The sequence below is a fragment of the Bombus affinis genome, chromosome 6, assembly GCF_024516045.1.
Source record: "Bombus affinis isolate iyBomAffi1 chromosome 6, iyBomAffi1.2, whole genome shotgun sequence".
Classification (NCBI taxonomy): domain Eukaryota; kingdom Metazoa; phylum Arthropoda; class Insecta; order Hymenoptera; family Apidae; genus Bombus; species Bombus affinis.
The window spans coordinates 5,772,236-5,792,544 of record NC_066349.1 but is presented as its reverse complement, the minus strand read 5'-3'; the positions used below and the strand labels follow the sequence as shown (position 1 = coordinate 5,792,544).

Here is a 20,309-nt window from a genome sequence, read left to right as displayed (position 1 = left end):
AGCCCGCATCGCTACCCTACCGACGTGTTTCAAATACACAAACGGCCACACGAGTGCTTTATATAGGCGCGCAGAGACGGTCACGTAAGCGTGGACTTACAAACGGTCTCGGCAGACAACGCAAATAGACTACCACACGGGGCCTGCCACCTGCCCACCTTGTCATTGGCAGCCTCGCGAACCGATAAAAATATCGGGATCGTAAAATTGAAACGAACGAACAAGAGAGGCCAGGGATATCGTGTAGAATCTCTGTCCTCTCGCCGGCTCACCGCGATTCTGACAGCTGAAACGCGATTCTAGTTCGCGGTGAACCGCGCTGTAAAGACCCCGCCATTGCCATGCTCCGATAGGAGGCGGTGGATAGCTTCGTGCAAAATCATGATCCAATATATTGAAGAAATGTATGTAGTAATTTAAAAATTACACGTTGATTTCCATAGTTTGGTAACTTAGATCCTATTGAAAATTTGCATCTTTCAGACCTATAGCGTCTTAGGTGCATTTTACGACTTCTCTATGATTTCCTCGTAAAAATGGCTCCTAACAGATCCATGAACAATTGTTGATCAATGTTTGATAATGAACTTTTATGTAAATGTTTCTAAGAATTATTTTTCATAAAAATGTTCATAAATTGGATGGGAATAGGTAAAAAAAAAAAAAAAAGAAAAGACAAGGAATTTCCCGCGAATATTGGCGAAGACATCCCATGAAGAAATTAACTGTAAAATTAATTGCTAGCTACTGCTGTCAGAATGTAAAGGTTTACGCCTGGAGGCGTTTAAGATTATAACGATTCTACAAACTGAGATCATGAAAGCCTAAGATTTTCGACGATAACGTCTGAAAGAAAGTAACAACAGCAACTACACTGCTGTTATTTAACAATTTTCACGAGAAATAATGGACGTGTAAACCAAAGAATACGACAGATTGTTCCTTTAAAAACATTGGTATTGGTATTCCATACATTTCATCGAGTCGACAAGCCACTGAAACGGCTGGAAACTTGGTACTCGAGCGTCACGCATCTGTAATGAGACTTGTCGTCCGTGAGAATCACGAAGAGTATGCGATCACGTGTGTAAGTACGTCGATCCTCCGGCAGAAACCAATTACGCTGTCCACAGAATACTCGATCTATATTCTACATTACGATGAAACGTGTCTTGCCGCAAGTTCAGTGTGATTTACTGTAATTTGATGTAAGACAAGCGAATGCTGTTGTTGCTTGCAGTCATTGGACTTATCCACGATATTCAGTGAGACCATCTTTACCTCTTATACATATGTGCATATATGTAACATCACAATTTATGCTGTATACTAATTTTTTACCAAAGAAAATATATATCTTGCAATTTCTATATATAGGTACATTTCAAATTCGTTTCAAATTTTACCTGTAATAATGACAATCGTGTCTAATTACGGTACTAATGAAATTTCAAAATGTTTTACGTAACACGCACAATATACACAATGTACATAAAAAATACACACACGGTGTACATAAAACTTCTCTATGATAATTGTTCTAATACTTTTGTGAGCTACAGTATATCCCAATTAATAGCATTATTCCAGAAGCCATCGCTACGAAGACTAGGGAAAAGTGACGATACTCGCGAGCCGCACACGTGCTCGCAGGAAACAGCCTCTCGCGAATTAGATGTGGGTTAGGGATCCCAAGGTCGCGGAGACTCGTTCCTCTCGATCCGGCGTTCTTGCTGCTCCTTTTCTTCTCTTTGGCTGTTCCGTCTCGACCAGCACGTTTCGCCCCATTCCCTACCCGCGTCGCGGCTCCTTTCGCACATTTATCGGGAGGCCCTGTGCGTGCGTCCCGACGCATGCGTTCGTGGCGGTCGCGTGCCACAACCCCCTCTTATTCTCTCTCTCAATGGCGACCGTTCCTCGCGACTGCTTTACCTCGCTATGAAAACGGCGTCCATGTCTTCCCCGTGAAGAACACTTTTCTGAATTTTCATTTTCTGAAATGTAATTTTAGCGAATGTTGTGCTTCGGTTTTGAAATCTTGGCATCTAAACGTGATATAAAAAAGAAATTGCATTTTTAGGTAATAATAATAATAATTGCCAGACAAAAGTTATTACAAAGAAATGTCCAAAGCAAACTTTGACAAATGATTCAACCGCTTAAAAGTGAGAAAAAGGGTTTAATGGTCGTAAGAGGACGAAAGGACAAAAATCGATGGCTGTCTGACAATGTAGATGAAACGAGCATTGTAATGTATATTCGTCATGGTGTTCCACACGGTTGAAGGCAAAAGGTAGGCTGTTCCTCTATCTGATCAGGTATACCTGCAGGGGGTGGACACCACGGCTTCTTTGGCAGCGTCCAATCGCAACCCCTTAAAATATAAATAATACGTAATCATCGGTTCGATCTGTAGACGTATTACCAGTTCTTAAACATCTGCCTCTCTACGAAAGTAGTATTCTTCGTGCCTGCTTCTTTCATACGTTTCTATCATTATACGTTTCTATCATACGACCGGTTAGTACTTCATTTACATCTCCAAGTTTCGATATATAATTTATATAGCGGAAAACGCTCGAACGAACTATTTGATTCTACAACCCTATTCGTCAGGAAAAGAGTTAGTTGATTTAAGCTTAAGTATGATTCTCATTGTAGCATTCTGATCTTATTCATAAGAAATATTCGTTATGTTACTCATTTAACATTTTATTCGCATTACTTGTATCTACTTATATTCTTTACCTGTTCGACATGTACGATCAATCACAAGCGTATATCGTCCGTAAATGTTTACCACACAGCCATCATTAAAATTGCTAAGGTTTAATGGCTATACAGCAGAGGTGCAAAGTCTCATAAAAAGTCATCTAAAATACCTATCATTTCTCGATTCATCAAATTCTCCAGGTCATCGATCATACGTACCTTCGTCTCGATCATTTTTATAAGGATTCAATGACGACTCCTTTGGAAGCTGCTAATAGAGCTGCCTTGGACACGAACCTCGCTTAGAAATGGCTATATTTAAGGGGATTTTCTCGTCATAAGCAATCTAGTGAAAAAGATCTAACTGTCTCCTCGAGAGTTTAGAGTCTCCTGAATAATCGATCTTAGATGGATCTATTTTGTACGCACGACCACCAAGAAATTCGACTGAGGTCAGACAGGACATTCGAAGGGGAAAGGTAGACAGCGAAGAGCTGTATGGACCTCGAATATGTCTATTGGTGCGACAAAGAGGGGAAAGAGGATAGTGCGACCCACGTGGGAGTCCCGTGGAGACATCGGGAGAGACTAACACGTTGAGATTGCGATAAATCAAACGTGCAAGGTGGAAATTCTCATGGTGCGACGAAGAAAAGGAAGGTGGGGCTGCGAGAAGAAAAGGGCACGCTCTGTTGTGACTCTGGATAATAATTTGTCCGCCTATTCGGACAGTTTGCGAGTCTCGGGAAATATTTTTCTCCCACACATAAATACACATATACACGTAATCCGTTTCTGGATGCTACGTTCTCTCGCAGTAGCTGATTCAACAGAATTACAATCGTCGTATCTGTTTTACTTACATTTTTCTTCCAACTTTTCTTTTTTTGGGGGGCGGGGAGAAGCGAATACAGACGCATCGCGACCATTTAATCATACTCTTGTACATAAATTATGGGACACTTGCAAATTTCTCAAATATCATGTTCGAGAATGATTCGCAAAAATCCATTAATCATTAAAGTGTCCTGTCTCGTATAATTTTCTGGATCGCGTGAGATAGAATTGCTTGCTCCACCTGTTTCTTCTTGATCATATTTTCCGGATTTTTCTATAAAATTTGATTATAACGTAGCTAGAACGATTAATAAACAGCAAGGAGAAACGCACCTTGACGCGAGCCACTCGATTATTTTGCGGTTTTCAAACGCAATTATTAGCGCCAGGTGAATTCTGCGACAGTGAAAAAATCCACGCAGTCTGCTCGAGCGTACGCGTGCGCGCTGTACCTGAGACCGCGCAGACACTCAGACAGGGGACACTAACGTGACTAGAAAAATATCGCAGCTGCAAAAGCTTATGTGACCAGAGAAAGATAGAAAACTTATGCGCAACTCTGACCGAGCCTGGTAAGGCAGTACTACCGATGCCCGTGTTGATTATGCAAAGCAATTAACACTGAACGATCAATCATAAATAAACTGCAACAGACGAGTTATCTGGATACTTTGGATCCTATCCGTGTCCGCGAGATACGATGCACTTGCCTTATCTGATCCAGCGTGATCCGAGGCAGATTAATGTGAGATTGGACCCGACGAGCTTGTTAGAATCCTCCTATTTTACGGAGTCATATGATGGATCGCTAATATGGGTGCTGGCACGCACTCGGAGGTGGTAGACCTTTTTATTGTGCGCCCTCGTCGTTCATCGGTCGCGGCTCCGTCCACCCTACCCGACATAAAGAGTCACAGAAGAATGATTCAATGTTCGCTGGCTCGCGGATTCCCAGGCGATTACATCTGTCGAAGAGTTGAACCTCTGCCACGAACGTCATCTTCATTGTCCGGTCGTACCCTATATCGACACAAGTCTCTGGCTTCTTTATCAAGAGAGCTACCCCTCCTGTCTCTTCTTTGCGTGGATAAAAGTCAATGGTCTCCGATGTGAGGAACGAGTCCCAGGAAGGAATCCAGCTTGAATGAAGACCTCAAAGTTTCGTGGTGGGGTCTGGGGTGGGGAGCTGAAGGAAGGGCAGGTAGCCCTTTTTCTTCGGTAGGTGGGCCAGCACGACCGCACTCACGAAACCGGCTACAAAATGTTTTATTTACGTGGTTCGGAAGGCCCACCCTTCGGGCCAGGTCTTTTCCTTCTTCCCCGTCTTCTTTTCATCCGTTCTAATTCTGTTTTCTCACACCTTGACCTTTTTTCTCCATTTCTTTTCTTTCTTTGAACCTAGACCAGTCCCTACTGGTGGCTGCTGTTCGAGGAGGCTCGTTGCAAGGCTCGTTTCGCGACAAGTGCTACTATTCGTTTGGCCCAGTTTCCTCATAGAACGAGATAGATTGCCGCAGATTGGAAATTTGTAGCTTTGAAATGAGTTTCAGTTCGAATTTTGACGAATTTGAATATTTCGATGCTAAAATGTTCGAATAGAAGCGACGTTAACTATGAATATAATTAAATATTCTTCAAATTGTAATTTTTATTACGAATAGCCTGCACTAATTTCATGTAAACGAATTTGATAATAAGATCTTAAACTTCATTGACGTACGAATAAACAATGAAGCGAGTCGCATAAACTAACTCGTTGCACTCTTGAACGCTTTATTATTATAATTGTTCGTGCAATAATGACGTATACGGTGCCACGTCCTGTCGATTATGTTCCTCATTAATGTGCCCCTGACTAACGTAATTATTACTCTGCGCTCTTTTCTCTTCGAACTCCCTCGTAAATTCTCGAGGACGGCAACTTCTCGCCGTGACACATCTATTTATCTTTTACGCGTTCTTTGCACTTTACAGTCTTCAAACGAGAAGCAATAAGACATTACTTACATTCGATCATTAGCGTTACAATGCTAATGAAATTTTAAAGTATTCTGTACAACATACATAACATAATTATAAAGGGTATCTGCAAGTGTGCGAATACCTTTATGAGTAACTGCATATCATTTACTATTTTGATTCTTCAATCGCAATCAACGAATTCAACATTCGAGATCTACCAGAATAGAATTTTCTTGACTGAAAATGCGTAAAGTTCAAGCACAATCGTTAATGAGGTTACTCTGAGATCTTTCACTCGATGTAATTTCTACGCCTTCGCGATTGATGATAATTGGCTAGATGTCAGTTTTACAGGCGAATATATATTATGAGGTGATCGAATGCCATCCGCAACCGCTCGGATTGGCAACACCTTGGATTAAAATTTTATTGAGGGTTAATTAACCTCATGTGCGATCTCGTACGCATACTGAGCTATGTTTCGTATGATAAAAATAGTCAAGGATGTCATAAAAACCCTGTGCACTTTCCGAAGGTTAACCGGCGCATATTTAATGCTATCTTTTTGCTTCTCTTTCGTCGTTTGCGTTTCTTTGCACATCTTACGCGGGATTCCATTACAATCCGCCTCCTCTTTTCTGTATTCTGTTATAATACATGAAAATGCAACATTCTAAAGAAATGTTGCTAAATGTAAATGAATGTTAAAGATAATAAGTACCGGATCAAATATATACCTAACTATAACGGATCAGAATGATTCAGATTTAATACCTGGCACATAACTTTCATAATTAAGAACCGTACGAAACGAGGAAAAATAGAAGAAGAAAATGAAGTACTTGTTTCTCAAAAACCAAGCATAAATCTAACTGTTGCCTGCAAAATTAAATGTCAGTTTAATATCTGTGCGCTGTTTCACCTGGACTCTTTATGGGGTCATGAGTATCCACAATTGAATATCTCAGCGAGACACGGGCCGCATGCTCGTCAAACACTTATTGAAAACGATAGAGTAGGAGAAACTTGTGTTATGAGAGGAAAAAAGAAACTCGCGATTATCTTCGATCGTAATTTGTTGATGGTCCTAACTGCGGAATAACGCGTCAATGTGCAGGTTTCCGATTTCCAGAAAATTCACGCCTTTCCATTTTTCGACGACAAAGTTAAAACACCATGTGCTGCAACATAATCTATGCTATTATTATAATGTACAGAGGTATATGTGTGTGTCCGAGGTAATTTCAGAAACTATTCAACCGATTTGGATATTTTCTTCGCCGCTGGAAAGGACATTTCCCCCAGATAAACGCGAGTTATATTTTATTACGCTTACTCCTCGAGGAACCGGATAATGAGCATAAATGTGACTCAAATCGGATTAACGTAGTTTGGTTTCCACTACACGGAAACTGCACTGTTGCGTCTCGCTCGACCGACAGTCGACGGTTATTTCCTACAAATATTTCTCGAATACTATTTACTGTATTCATTTCTATTACAAATGGCAGTGAATTTAGAATCGTCAAGTTAAATTCATATCAACAACTAGTGTTTTATAATGACCGCATCTTTGTTTTTGATATTATTAACCTTTGGTCTGTGATTCCGTTAGCAACCATCCAAGTTAACGTCAGCTATTCATTGCTTTATACAGCATGTCAAATGTCTTAATATTGAAATATTGTGCGTAATTTGCATTTAATAATATCCCATCTGGTGAATTGAAGTTGTAATTAAAGTTTAAATTAAACCTTGTTACGAGAACTTTTATTGCTTCTGGTCGTTAATTTCATTTTGTACATTTCTCAAGCTTATTACATTTTCTGTGAATTTAATATAATAAACATCCTACAAGTTATGAACAGGGATATACATAATGCTACCAAACACATACCCCAAAATTCATCAAAATACCAACCATCAAATCCAAACCTAAGCCCCGGTCACCGGGTCGGATCCCTCAAACCGCAGATCGTTCCCTTGATTCTTAATTGCGATCGGAAATGCCGCAACTCTCGAAAAATAGCTTTTGTCCGCAAATCTAGCCCCTGACTTCGGTATTCAAACGGATTCCCCTAAAAGGATTTTCATTGCTTGCGAAAGGATTTCTCGTATGGCAAGTAGCGAAACCATAGGGCATAGGGTATAGACCATTGTACCATGGTTACGTGGCGACGTTACACGATCGCATTATTGCAACGATCACCAATCGACGGTGTATTATACAATGCAGTCGTTGCGCATCGATATTCACGCGTGTCCTTCTCTGTATGAGTTGCAGGCGCGCGAAAGGCGCGTGCTCCTCGTCCAGGTGATGCCAGACTGTCTGCTGTTCGTCCATCCATTTTCCTTCGTCGTTGTCGACTTTCTCTCTCTCTCTCTCTCTCTCTCTCTCTCTTTCTCTCTCTCTCTCTCTCTCTCTCTCTCTGTCTGTCTTCCGCGAGGAAACCACTCTTCCTGCACGCCCACAGGAACATATGTTTACGAACAATAAGTCCCGTAGAATGCTCTTGAAAAACCAACAAACAGAAAGGATCACGCCTCCACGATTTGACAGACACTCGTTGAACTGATTTATATTGAGTTGCTGTCCTACGGATGCGATTCGATTTCTTTTCAGCGTAAGTTCTGGTTGTAGAACAGTCGAGAGATGCTTGGTGACCGTTTATATTGTATGCCCGAGATTGAATAATTTTATTCCATTATATAAATGAGGCATTAAAAGTAACGATATTTAATATTCGTAATTAATGTGTATAGTTAAATTTATTGTTGAAGCAGAAGGTATAATATATAAAATGTAACATTACAAAAAGATATAGTAGAGAATTGTTGGGAACATTCTGCGTTTCTGTAGACAAAATATAGCAAACATGTTAAGCTGCAAACGTTCATGTCCATCTGCTACAAATTGACTTGTTTCATAGTAGAACCGTATAAGTATACTTGCATCGAGGCTGTGAATTGAGCAATCATATTGTAGAATCTGATGATTAAGTGACCATGTGTACGTCCTTGGATGGTTTCTTTCTCATTTAATGCATTTGTAACACGCGAAGATTCTGAGGTTTCATTATAGTAATGTCGCGAAGGGCAACCGAAAGTCTTGCAAGTTTATCAGCGACCGTTCACCTCTTATCGAACAACCGATGATCCTCAGGGTCAGCCAATAGCTTTTCATTCTTCACGGTTAATCCCCTCTTAAGTCACGATAAAGACCGTCCTTAACGATCAAGGGTTCTCTTCGACACTTAATTATTGCAACCCCAAACTATCTGTCGCTAAGTAGAGCCTAATCTCTGTTTCTCCCTTTACGTGTCTCTAAACGAGCAAACATTTTACTAGGACTTTGATCTTCCAAAATCTTCTATTTTTTTGTATCATTTATTAAGATAGTCTAGAAGTACCGATGAGTAAAGAGATACATCTGTACCAAAGAAATCAAAATAAAAGATATACAATGTAAAGGAAAGGACAAGCTTGTAAAAAAAATAATCAAATCTCCCAAAGTACATTATGAATGTATAAAATTTCTGTGGAAGTTATTACCCATATACTTGACAGAAAATCATTCAAATACTTAAAAATACACTTTTGTAAATCTATAAAGTTCGTATGAAAAATTGCGGATTGATTATTTTAATTATTTTTATAATTTTGAAGTTAATCCTTACGAGATACAAAAAATTCCAGCATTCGTCAAACTTTGTGTAAAATTACCTGGAGAAGCGAAAACGTGTAATTTCTATCCTTCGTTATCTCCAAATGTGGAATAAAAATTGCTATAAAAACTCCCAAATAAATGTCTCGTAATGTTAATAATTATTGGCAACCAAGACCTCGAACGATCATTCGCCTCGCACATATTACTGCGAATCGACGAATTTGCCAGAACCGAGGAGGACGAAACGAGTGCGAAGGTGTAAAAATTATGGTGCCAGGATAATCGCGCGCAAACTGGCCCACGGGGTGAAAGGTCGCCTCGATGAAATATCGTGGCTGAGGGGTCGCAATCTGTCGATCGGAAGGTAGCGATTTAATTCGACTGAGCAGAATACGGAGTACAGAGGGAATACGAAGAAAGAGTACGCGAGAGGAATGGTGCATCTCGCGTCGAGGACGCATCTGCTAGCCTCGGGCCTCGGAATCGCGAAAAATTCGCGGAAAAAATCTAGCAGCTGCAAACCGCTGTCACGCGACACACGTCGAACAAATTTTTCGAGTCCGGCTCTCCCGTTACCAACTGGACAATACACCTAGCCCAAGGACTGCGAACGACCTCGAATTTTCTCCATTTGTCTTCATTTGATTTTTTCTTCTCATCCGCGATTTAATTTGTTGAAAATCTTATGCAATACCTTGAATAATTTATATTTCCGTGATTCACGAAGACTAGTAATTCATCGAAATCGTGTTTTATGAGAATCGCATAATTGTTGTACGAGGAATTCAAATTTTACTAGCTTCTATCGACGATTCCCCCGTTGCAATTAAATCCTTGATAAAATATAAATAAGGAACTATCATGCAAATACCACGACGTAAAATCTGGAGAAAATTAGTCAACAAAAGTTTATTTAAGAACTATGGAATATAAAACGTTCGAATGTCGGCGAAGAAGTTATAAAAGGTTAGAAATTTTTTTTTGCCAGCTTGAACATCCGGACTAAGATGAGATTCGCACAATTCAGTGTCACGTGGCAATGTCGTTGTAAATAATTCACGAAGATATTTTATAAGCGCGCCACTTTATCTCGGTGATCGTCGCCGACGAATCGAGCAATTTAAAAAAGCATTGCAACATAAACGGACGACCGCATCCAAGGACTTCGATTCTACTGTTTTTGTTACTGATCATAAAATTCTCAAGTGAATTCCTTTTTTGCGTATACCTTTAATTTGTCGACCGTCTTCAGTCAGAACCGATTCGCAGATTTATGGTACTTGTCACCATGAACAAAGATCCGCAAGAAATTGATCATGCTATTAAACTGTCGGTCGATTCGTTCGAAGACTTATCCGTATGTATTTCATCAATTCGATAGATTCTTATTCGAGCAAGAAACCAGAAAATTAATTATGACAGATTGTAAAAACAGTCGTTTCGTAATAATCACCTATTTCTCAATAATGAATATTTTATGATATTTACATATTTCTCAATATGAATATTTACTTGAATTGAATATTTCATCGTGAGCAACTCTTAATAGTTATATAATAACATATAAAAATTTTGTCAAAATACGTGTCTATTTTTAATACGAATTGAAATTGCTCGGAGACGTAAGCGTAAATAAATATAAAAATACGAACAAAATAATATTATAATAAATCCTTTGCTTTACTGCGCGACGACAGCGTTGAAAACGTGCGAACACTAGGTGGTCAGATGGCGAAAAGTCGAGGTGATTTGTGGGTAATGTCGAATCAGTAAGCGTCTGCGCGTGGCAAAGACGCGGAATCCGACGCGTCATGTCAAAGATACCGCGTGCTCGTTGAGATCTCTATCGAAGTTTAAGCTCGATGCGATGGTCGGGTATAAAAAGCGGTGTACGAAGCGAGCAGGCGAAAACGACGTCGACCTTCTCTTCGTACAGATCAGAAGCGTGTCGGGAAATAACAGGTTGCCAGTTTCCATTTAATTGGCAGCCGATCGGACCAGTCGGTCTGGTATAACTGACCTACACTTAAGAAACCGGGCACGCCCGCGGCCAACGTTCCTTCCCTCCATGACTTTAATCAGACGATCGATCCTCTTTGGATCAGGATGCGTCCGAAGGTGGCGACCGCGTTACTATCGAGGCGACAGTTTCTACGGACTTTATTATAATAGCTACCGAATCTGCCCGAAGCACTCATGTCAACGAACTCAGCCTGCTTGTCCGCTTTTTCTCCTCTTTTCCCTCCTCATCCTGCCCCGCTCATTTTCCCTTTCTCTGTTTCGTGTCGTCCAATCTTTCGATATTTTCTTTCATCCTGTTCGCCGCGTTTCCTTTCTCTCGTTTTTCCGCTTTGCACGGAGATCCTTGAGAAAATATTTGACGTGCAACGAGAGCTGCTCGTTTTCTGCTAGCTGGAGGTCTTAATCCCGGGCCGTGTTAAGAGAGAAGGAGAGAAGCGCGCTGGTCTGTTATTAAGGATTCTTGGACTTAAAGGGAGCCGCAAACTGGTCGTTAAGTGATTATGCTCGAAAGATGAATCAAATTGCCGTGAATTATTCGTATAACGCATCCAGGTTTATCGGGTGCAAATGCCCAAACCGGGCTTCCATTATTGCGCTTTCATTGAACGATGCATGAACCTTCGGCAAAGAACCGTGTATATGTGCTTACGCGTTACCTGTCTATTTGCGGATTTTTTTTTTTTTTTTTTTGTTGGAACAACGATTCATACGCTGCACGTTGCCTCGGCCGATTTTTACCGAGCAACACATTATTCGATATTTTAAAGAGTGGAAGTTTATGGTGAGAATTTCACCGTTTAGAACGATCGACTTTCCCAAGCTTACGAATGATGTCAAGTGCTCTTTAACACACTTTCCTCCCAGTATGCGAATATACAGACCGCTACAATAACTTTGCTCGACGCCCCAAAACTGCGCTCGAGTATCTGCTGCAAGTACACTTGGAATTTTTGTCCAACAACCCATCTGGTGTGTGTGTCGAAAAAATTAGGGTATTCGTAGATAGAAAGAGTCGAAAAGTCTAGTTACGTTCAATAGGAGTCTTTCTCTTACAATTTCCTCTTGCGATTTCATTAATTTATCCGCAATTCTATAATTTGTTGTTCCTGCAATTCGCTTGTTGTATTATTATGTTTACAATTTTCTTATTTAAACGGTTATATCCGTTAGTTAATTCATATAGCGAAGGTTCTATTGTATTTATAGCCTGTAATGTACGTAAATTTTTTCCCATCGGTCATACAAGTTGAAGATCATAAATTATTATTAGCTCAGATGGTTTCCATCAATGAAATTCGTTCTGTTACAAACTCGTGATCAATTTCCTCGCGTCAACGAACAACATTTTCGACAATAAAACCCTATGGAACGTACCTTTTCTTCCTAGGAACTGCTTATCCACGTTCTTTTACTTCTTGTTCGTACGTTAAGCAACCCCTGCGTCTTTGACTGCAACCCCCACTGTTTGGACAAATTCGATGCTATCTGTTCCACTTTAACAGCACGAGGAGCTGCTCCTAAGCGAGGTGACGTAGATTCGATCTGAACAGAACTCTCTCCGTGTCGCCGACTCTTACAGCTTCTTACAAAAGATGGATTGCCGATTTGTCGATATTCCGTGTTGTTTGACCGAGTTTTTCAACACCTGGAATTGTTGAAATATTCCTCTGGCTTTATTGTTCTCTGCGGTTTCCACCACTCTATCGAAAATCGGAGAAAACTCTCAGGGAATCGCCGATGGATTGGTTTTGAAACTACGATAAATTTCGCTCGAGATCTTCGATAAAAGTTTCTTTCATGATATCTTGTAAGAAACTGTAGTTTTATTTTTACAGACGCATTCGGACAATTCGTTTGATGTACCGATGATGTATCTTGACTAATCTTGTGTACACAATGAGCCTTAATCAAGTTGTCCGATATGAAAGATTATAATATAATTGATTTGTTCGGTTGATGATAAATTAATCTTATAATAATTCTTATTTGAGTCCACTGCTAAAATATTATTTTTCATCATACCTTGTAACTAACTAGCTGTACTCATATATTTTTTTATTTCATGCTACATACATCGTAATAATTCATTTATCCCATTTAATATAAAGTGTCGATTCAGTCAGCGTGAAATTTATGACAGGCAATATATCTCGAGCTGTTCCTTGAAATATGTTTGTCCACAACTCGTCGCATTTTTTCTCTCTTCTTTTTGTCGAAATCTAAAAAAAAATCTTGTTCTTTCTGTCACGTTATACGTCGTCTGTGTACACTTGCATGCGAATATATAATATAATGGATTTGACAAATCACTGTCGTCGAACAAATCGAACAGGTACCGTGCCATTCTTGTCACTCGATCATACGAGCATTTGACGTTTCAATACGAGAACAAGTTTTCGATTCTGGTCAGTGAAATCGGCCTAAACACGAAGGGATTACCTCGGTCTCAGGGCTTACACGCGATTATTCAGTCGAAAGATATTCGGTTTAGGAAAAATAACCTTCGGTTCGTGTTACAGATTCGCACCTTCTCTATCGGAAATAGTCTAAATTCGGATCGAGTTCTACGAATTCACCGACTGAAAATTCCAAATGCTTACATATGACATGTAAAAGATTCACGGATTCGTATTTTCCCATGTAAGAGCAAATCCCAGGAAGAAAGCACGATTCTCGCTGGGGGATTATTTTCGATTTTTCGAAGGTTTCACGAGATTGACACACGTGAGCGCAAAAGATTAGGCATATTTTCGTGATGTTCAGTGGCTCCAACCGATATTTTGAGGAGGACGCGGCCGTATACGGGCCATTTGAGGGCTGGAGAGCGCATTCTCAGGGGTGTTTCTCGAACACACTCGTTGCACAATGTAACACTATCCCCCTTTGGTATAGAAGAACAGCCTTGAAGTGTCTTTAATGCGAAACCGAGCGGCGTTCATGTATTATTTTGTCGTGAATAATCCCTTTATGCACGGTAAAGAGGCTTGGCGCGGGTCTTCAAGACGAAGTATCTACTACTTCTACCGTTTGCGCGAATGAGCACGCTACATCGGTGAAGAACAGAAAGCGATTCGACAGCCTCGAGCGACCGCAATGTATGCAATCATCGAGATGAACGCTCGCAGGAGACACGGCTTCGTCCATTTGACACAACGAAATTCGTTCGAACAAGATTTACTCGATAAATTGCAGCTTATCGAAGGCTCGAGGCTTGTAATGATCAAGAATTGAAAAATATTTCTCCTTCGGTCGTTTAATTTCGATAAGTAAGTGCTGCGGGGAATCTGTCAATTGTAAGTAAAAGTAATAATAGAGAACAGCAATGTGCAGCATATAATTAAGTATGCAGCATTATATAGCATATAATATAATTAATATAGCAATATACAGCTACTTGTTAGGGTAATGTATGGTATTTTTTTGCGATATTATGCGAATGTAGGATAAATTTGATATTCGTAGGGAAGAGAACGGCAGAGATCATTGAGATGGGGCAGTTTCAGTGACCCTAAGCTGTTTTGGCACGCGTCGCAAATGCCTGTGGCCGCTCGTTAGTATTCATTGTCCCTTCGGGTATCTTTGCTTTGGCTAACCTCTATTGAAGGAAATTTACGGTCCATCTGCGGATACTTATACAGGAAATGTGATCTAACGTGTTTCGTACTTAGCTAATTTTCATTTGAAGAATCGCTTACGCATATAAATATACGAAGCAATGCCCAAGATTCCATATAATTAACCCTCTATAAGTAAACATATTTTTTTATTACGTCATAGTAAAATTTTTTTGTTTGATCACGAAGTAATATTGAAATAAGAAAATCAATAAAAATGTACTTATCTTGTCTCTTTCCTGTGATCTTCGTGTATGATATCTTGAAGGAATTACATGCGATTAAGAAACCTCTATCCAAAAGCATCTCTTTGTTCATTTATATTTAGAAAAATATGAAAACGCATAAAAATTTCCAAATCTGATTCTGAAAGATCCACACTTTATCTACAATTGGTTGCTTCGGAAACCACAGATCTTAACTATTCATCCTACTTTTAAAAATCAATAATATAACTTGTGTTTTCATCTTTTCGGTTCAAATATTTCTTTATCAAATTCGATCAAACGCGACTCGGTGCTGAGGCTGGTCGCCGAATTTCGTTACAATTGAGCGTTTTGCAGGCACGGTCACTGTTTTCTACTGTCGAATGAGGTCCTGAAGTGTCTTTAGTGCACTCGGTAGTGCGACGTTCAATGGTCGCCGCTCACAAATGCACAGCGGGGTGTCCGGCTCTCTTGAGATTCGCTACTCGATACGACCGTCGTTCCCCAACCAGGAAAATCGTTGTCGATCGTTGGACAATCTCGACTACGTACCTCGGATCAATACTTTTTCCGTCTTGCAACAATTTAATATGTTTATTGCTGTGAGAATGTTACGTTCGGATAGGTGGTAGATTTTTATCTGGCCTCGTTGCCTTCTAAGCTCGCGTCGATACGCGTCTCAGTCGCTGGAAAGATCGACTCCGAATTCGGGCCGCCTCTTGACTTTTCTCTCGTTCCCATCCGCTTCCTTTTTTACGCATGTTTCCGAAAAAAGCTGACAATTTTTGGCACGCGTCCAAAATGAAACGTTTAAGATTTGCTTTATAATATCGAGTTGTCCGTAGCGAACAGAAGAAAATCAAGGATATTCTAATATTAACAAACTGGAACTAGAATTAAGACTCCAAAGCGATCGATTCAATTCGTCAATTTGTATTATGGGTGGTTTATCAGAAAGCTAATTAATTTTTGAAATAACAAGATTGCATTAATGAATGAATTGTATAATGAATTTGGAATATTAATTTTGTACTTTTAGCGAATGCATCGAATTAATGTGGTATCTGTACTTTGGAAATATTTATTTTCATATAAGTTTAAAAAACGTGTATTTACGTATGCGTATGTATATAGCGCGAAGAAAAATTGTACGGGTTTCGAAAGTTTGGGAAATTACTTAAAATTTTGGATCGGGATAAGTTGTATTTTAATAACGTTGATAAAGAAGCGTAGAGGGGTAGAACCACAGTGTGTAATGCAATCCTTCCTCGTGCCATCTATGAACGAGAAAATTGATTAAACCGAACGCTTTAATATTGCTCAGAAGCGTAAACGATAAATTTATAAAATATTCTACAAAATAATATTAAGTATCATCTGTGAAAGGTATGTAAGATGTGTCTATTTTGCCGAGATATTTAAATATTTCTTTATATGTGCCTATTTTGAACAACTCGATCGATTAAAAATAATCAATGAAATTCTTTATGAAGATTATTGAAAATTATGTGTAATTGAAATATAATATTTTCTATATATTAAATTATTTATTGTAGGGAAGATGTCAAAAATGAATAGAAACGTGAAAATGGGATTCAGAATTACCGACAGTCAACCACAACACGTGGAGGAAAAGAAAATCGATATACCCGTGGTAGATAATGCAGAATCGAGGTGAATATCGAATGTGATTGGATCGATATTTTCAATATTTTTTATTAACCAATTTAAAATTTAGAAAAGCCTAAAACGAGAAAATACAACGTCATTTTTACGATATTTAGGAAGCAATTAGTAGCCCGTATCGAGAACATTACTTCATCTATAATCCAACAGATATGTTCGGGTCGATTACCACAAATTTCATATTCATCAGTACGGAATTATGCTACAGTAGACACGCATACTGCCAAAGACAATGATCCCGAGTCGGAATTTCACGAAGAACCTGATCAGAATTCCGAAGAAATCAAAGGAAATGAAACAAGAACGGTGATCAATTTTGCTACTAAAAGAGGCAAAGACAAGCTTGCTTTAATGATGACCGTGATGGCTGCTGCGCATCGTTTGCTAATTATAAACTCGACCATTACAAGACGATCTCTTTATTACGACCTGAAAAACGATAAAACGTTGAATTTAGTTCCAGAACAGTGGTATCTGGATCAGGCTGTGAATCATGTGGCTAATTTACTAAACTGCTCGCCATGGGAGCTAAGTAAGTGTTTAATGAATTTAATCAAATTCCAAGGGATTTAATAATTATTATATTACTTATTCTATTTAATTACGCTAATCTTTGAACAATAAGAATAGAAAAATTATTAAAAATCTGTAAAAGTTTAAAAATAATTTGTTCGCGAGTAGCAATCGATGATAATAAAGCGGAAATTACTAGAAATCTATCAGAAATTAATTTTCGCGTGATTATATTATTATATTATTGTATTTTGTACGAAATATTAATTATCTAGATTTGTTGCCAACATCAAAGGGATTAGTAGCTGGTGAATTGACGTTCACTCTAACTGACAATCGTATTATTGATTGCACGGTGCCTGGAGGTGTCCTTATTCCGCACAATGTATCAGAGGTAATTTCCGTTCGCACCAGGGCCAAAATGGTATTGATTGTCGAGAAAGATGCTGTCTTTCAAAAATTGTTAGAGGATGATTGTATCTCTTCGTTGAGCTGCATTCTGGTCACGGGAAAAGGGTATCCGGACGTGACTACAAGAATGCTGGTTAAATTGCTGTCCGAAAAATTGGAACTTCCGGTTTATATAATCGTAGATGCAGACCCTTTCGGTGTGGACATCATGTGTGTTTATCGGTAAATCACTGATCAAATAATATGATGAAAATTATAAAGTTTCAAAATTGTAAAGTTTTAAAATTGTAAAGTTCAAAGAAACTTCTAAATAAAGGGAGGGAAATAAAATTGAGAAAGTCGATTAAATTGAGAAATTTTTATTTTAAAATAAACTGATATTTTTTACTAACAAAAACTCAAGAAAGAAAATAATGAAAAATCTATATAAGGTCATTTATTAAACGATTATCAAATTTCGTATACAACTGCGGAAAAAGAGAAAAAAATTCCAATAGAAGTTGAAGAAGATTGAAAATGCACAGAGATCGCACGATAAATTTTCTTTCACGTTTTTCTGAATTAGTTTTGGCTCGGCTGCGTTATCCAGAGAGAGGAAATGCTTGGCCTGTTCGAAGGTACGCTGGCTGGGAATACATCCATCGGAATTGCTCGCTCTGGGAGTGAATACCGTTCCCCTAACGGAATTCGATTTCTCGAGACTGATGGCTCTCGAAGGCAGGCCTTATATGACCGACGCGTTTAGGAAAGAACTTGAAATTATGCGAACTGGTAAAGCGGAGATAGAGAATGTGTATTCCTCCTCGGGAAGATTTCTAGCAGCCACCTATTTACCTTGCAAGATCAAAGGCAACGATTATATTTAACATTGCTGTATGATACAGGATGATTCATAATTAAAAACGTACGTGCAGATTGTAGATCGATTAGGTTGATCGAGAAGTTTTGTAATTTTTGTTTTTTGAAAAGAAAAAATTAATTGCTTTTACTGAAATTTCTGTTAACCTACTCGGAATAAAAATGATAATGCAACGCTTCAATCGTCGTTTCTGTATAATCAATTTAGTTTCATTATTGAGTTTCATCGAATTCACATTGTAATTACGAAAAGAAATTTCAGAAATTTCTCCGGTATTTTTCTCTTTGTCATTTGTCCTCCCGTGTAAGTCGTACAATCGAAATTTTAAAACATTGAACTTTTCGATCAACCGAATATTTTATTTCTTAATTTTACGGAAGAGAAATCGTACCATTAATAATACTTGAAAACAGAAATACCTCTCAAATAGACGATTAGTCCGTTGGATCTTCAATTTTGTTGCACTGTGTCTGTAACAAGATTTGTTTTTCTGTTCATCAATTTGTACTTAACATATCGTCTGCTATATAAAGCCATGAGAAATATAATGTTACCACGAAGCTTGGAGATTGGATTTCGTCCGGTTTGGCTACCTGCTCCTGATAATCGTCATTGCCATCTTCTAAATTTATTAATTCGGGAACTTTTCGAAAAGTTCCCAAATAAATAATACTGCTATCCGATGATTGTTTCGAAATAACCAATGATTCACTCGAGTCTGGTACTGTGATTGTATTTCGTTGACTCTTCGATCTCGTCGCATAAAAATGATCGCATAACCTTAATGTAACAAAATTATGAAATATTCGTCTCGAAAGTCTTTCATTTTAATAATCGGTAGCTATCGGTACCATTTAGTAAGATATTCTCTTTTCTGATAATTCAATCAAATAATTTACCTATGATTACCAAACGATGGATGAAGCTCCCGTTTTTTATTTGCTTGAACACTCAGCCATTTACATGTAGTCTTCTTACGGGGTCGTCGTAAAGACATAATTTTAATTCTCAAAAAACTTCGTTTGTATAAAATACCCTGAAAATATTATCCTAAAATCTTTTCGGTATTATTTTGGTATACATTCCTTCCAGAACTACGATGTTGATTAAAAAACAAAAGCGAATAGTGATTATTTATGATATACGATAACCGGAAGTTGTATATGTTTCAGATTGGATGGAACGAAAGAAAACAACAAGATTTCAGGTAATGTAACAGTTTATTGAAAACACTTTTGTTCGCCCGTGGTCAGGGCCGAGTCTCGCTGATATTAAAAAACGCAGAGTCTTAGTAACATGATTATCTCGTGGGTGTTACGTGGAATTATAACGATATCCGCGAAATCGGCGTCTTTAAACGATTACAGGAAGCCTGCTTGAAAATTGATTTTACAACAGTGGTTACAAACGAAACTTTATTCTTTAAGGTAGGAAATATTCTTTGCACTTTAACACGTATCTTTAACACGTTGAATTACATTATGAAACATATTTGATTACTCGAAAAATAAAACGTACGAATATACAATTCTGTTTGTAATATGTGGACATATTAAAAATCTGGAAAATAAACGTATGTAGTATGGGAAAATATTCATTTATTTTGACCATTACGAAGTGCTATAAAACTAAAAACTTTGATCTATTCGAAATTCCCAAAGCAATAATTAAATATTTTGCGTGAATATTTTAACAACTTATCGAGCGAGTAATTTAGAAATTGCCAGAAAAAATAGCTTCGATAAATAATAGATAACACATGGAATATCCTAATATGGATGTATATTAGAAAATGAAATCGAGAACACGACATTTTCGAT

At 38.5% G+C, this 20,309-nt stretch overlaps 1 protein-coding gene across 1 annotated transcript; it reads left to right on the top strand.

Annotated features, from left to right (window-relative positions):
• Positions 1-16,581: 16,581 nt before the first annotated feature.
• LOC126917495 (meiotic recombination protein W68) lies at positions 16,582-19,982 on the top strand. Its single transcript, XM_050724400.1, has 5 exons — positions 16,582-16,694; positions 16,805-17,238; positions 17,495-17,852; positions 18,196-18,534; positions 19,662-19,982. Exons 1-4 carry the CDS (start codon positions 16,582-16,584, stop codon positions 18,494-18,496), a joined length of 1,206 nt encoding a protein of 401 aa, XP_050580357.1. The 3' UTR covers positions 18,497-18,534; positions 19,662-19,982.
• The last annotated feature ends 327 nt before the right edge of the window (positions 19,983-20,309 follow it).

What these genes read in the sequence shown, in the direction of transcription:
- LOC126917495 (XM_050724400.1), top strand. Translation starts at nt 16,582, where the DNA reads ATGTCAAAAATGAATAGAAACGTGAAAATGGGATTCAGAATTACCGAC. An exon ending in CTGCTCGCCATGGGAGCTAA is followed by an intron (nt 17,239 to 17,494) that starts GTAAGTGTTTAA and finishes TTAATTATCTAG; the next exon opens with ATTTGTTGCCAACATCAAAG. An exon ending in GACATCATGTGTGTTTATCG is followed by an intron (nt 17,853 to 18,195) that starts GTAAATCACTGA and finishes TTTCTGAATTAG; the next exon opens with TTTTGGCTCGGCTGCGTTAT.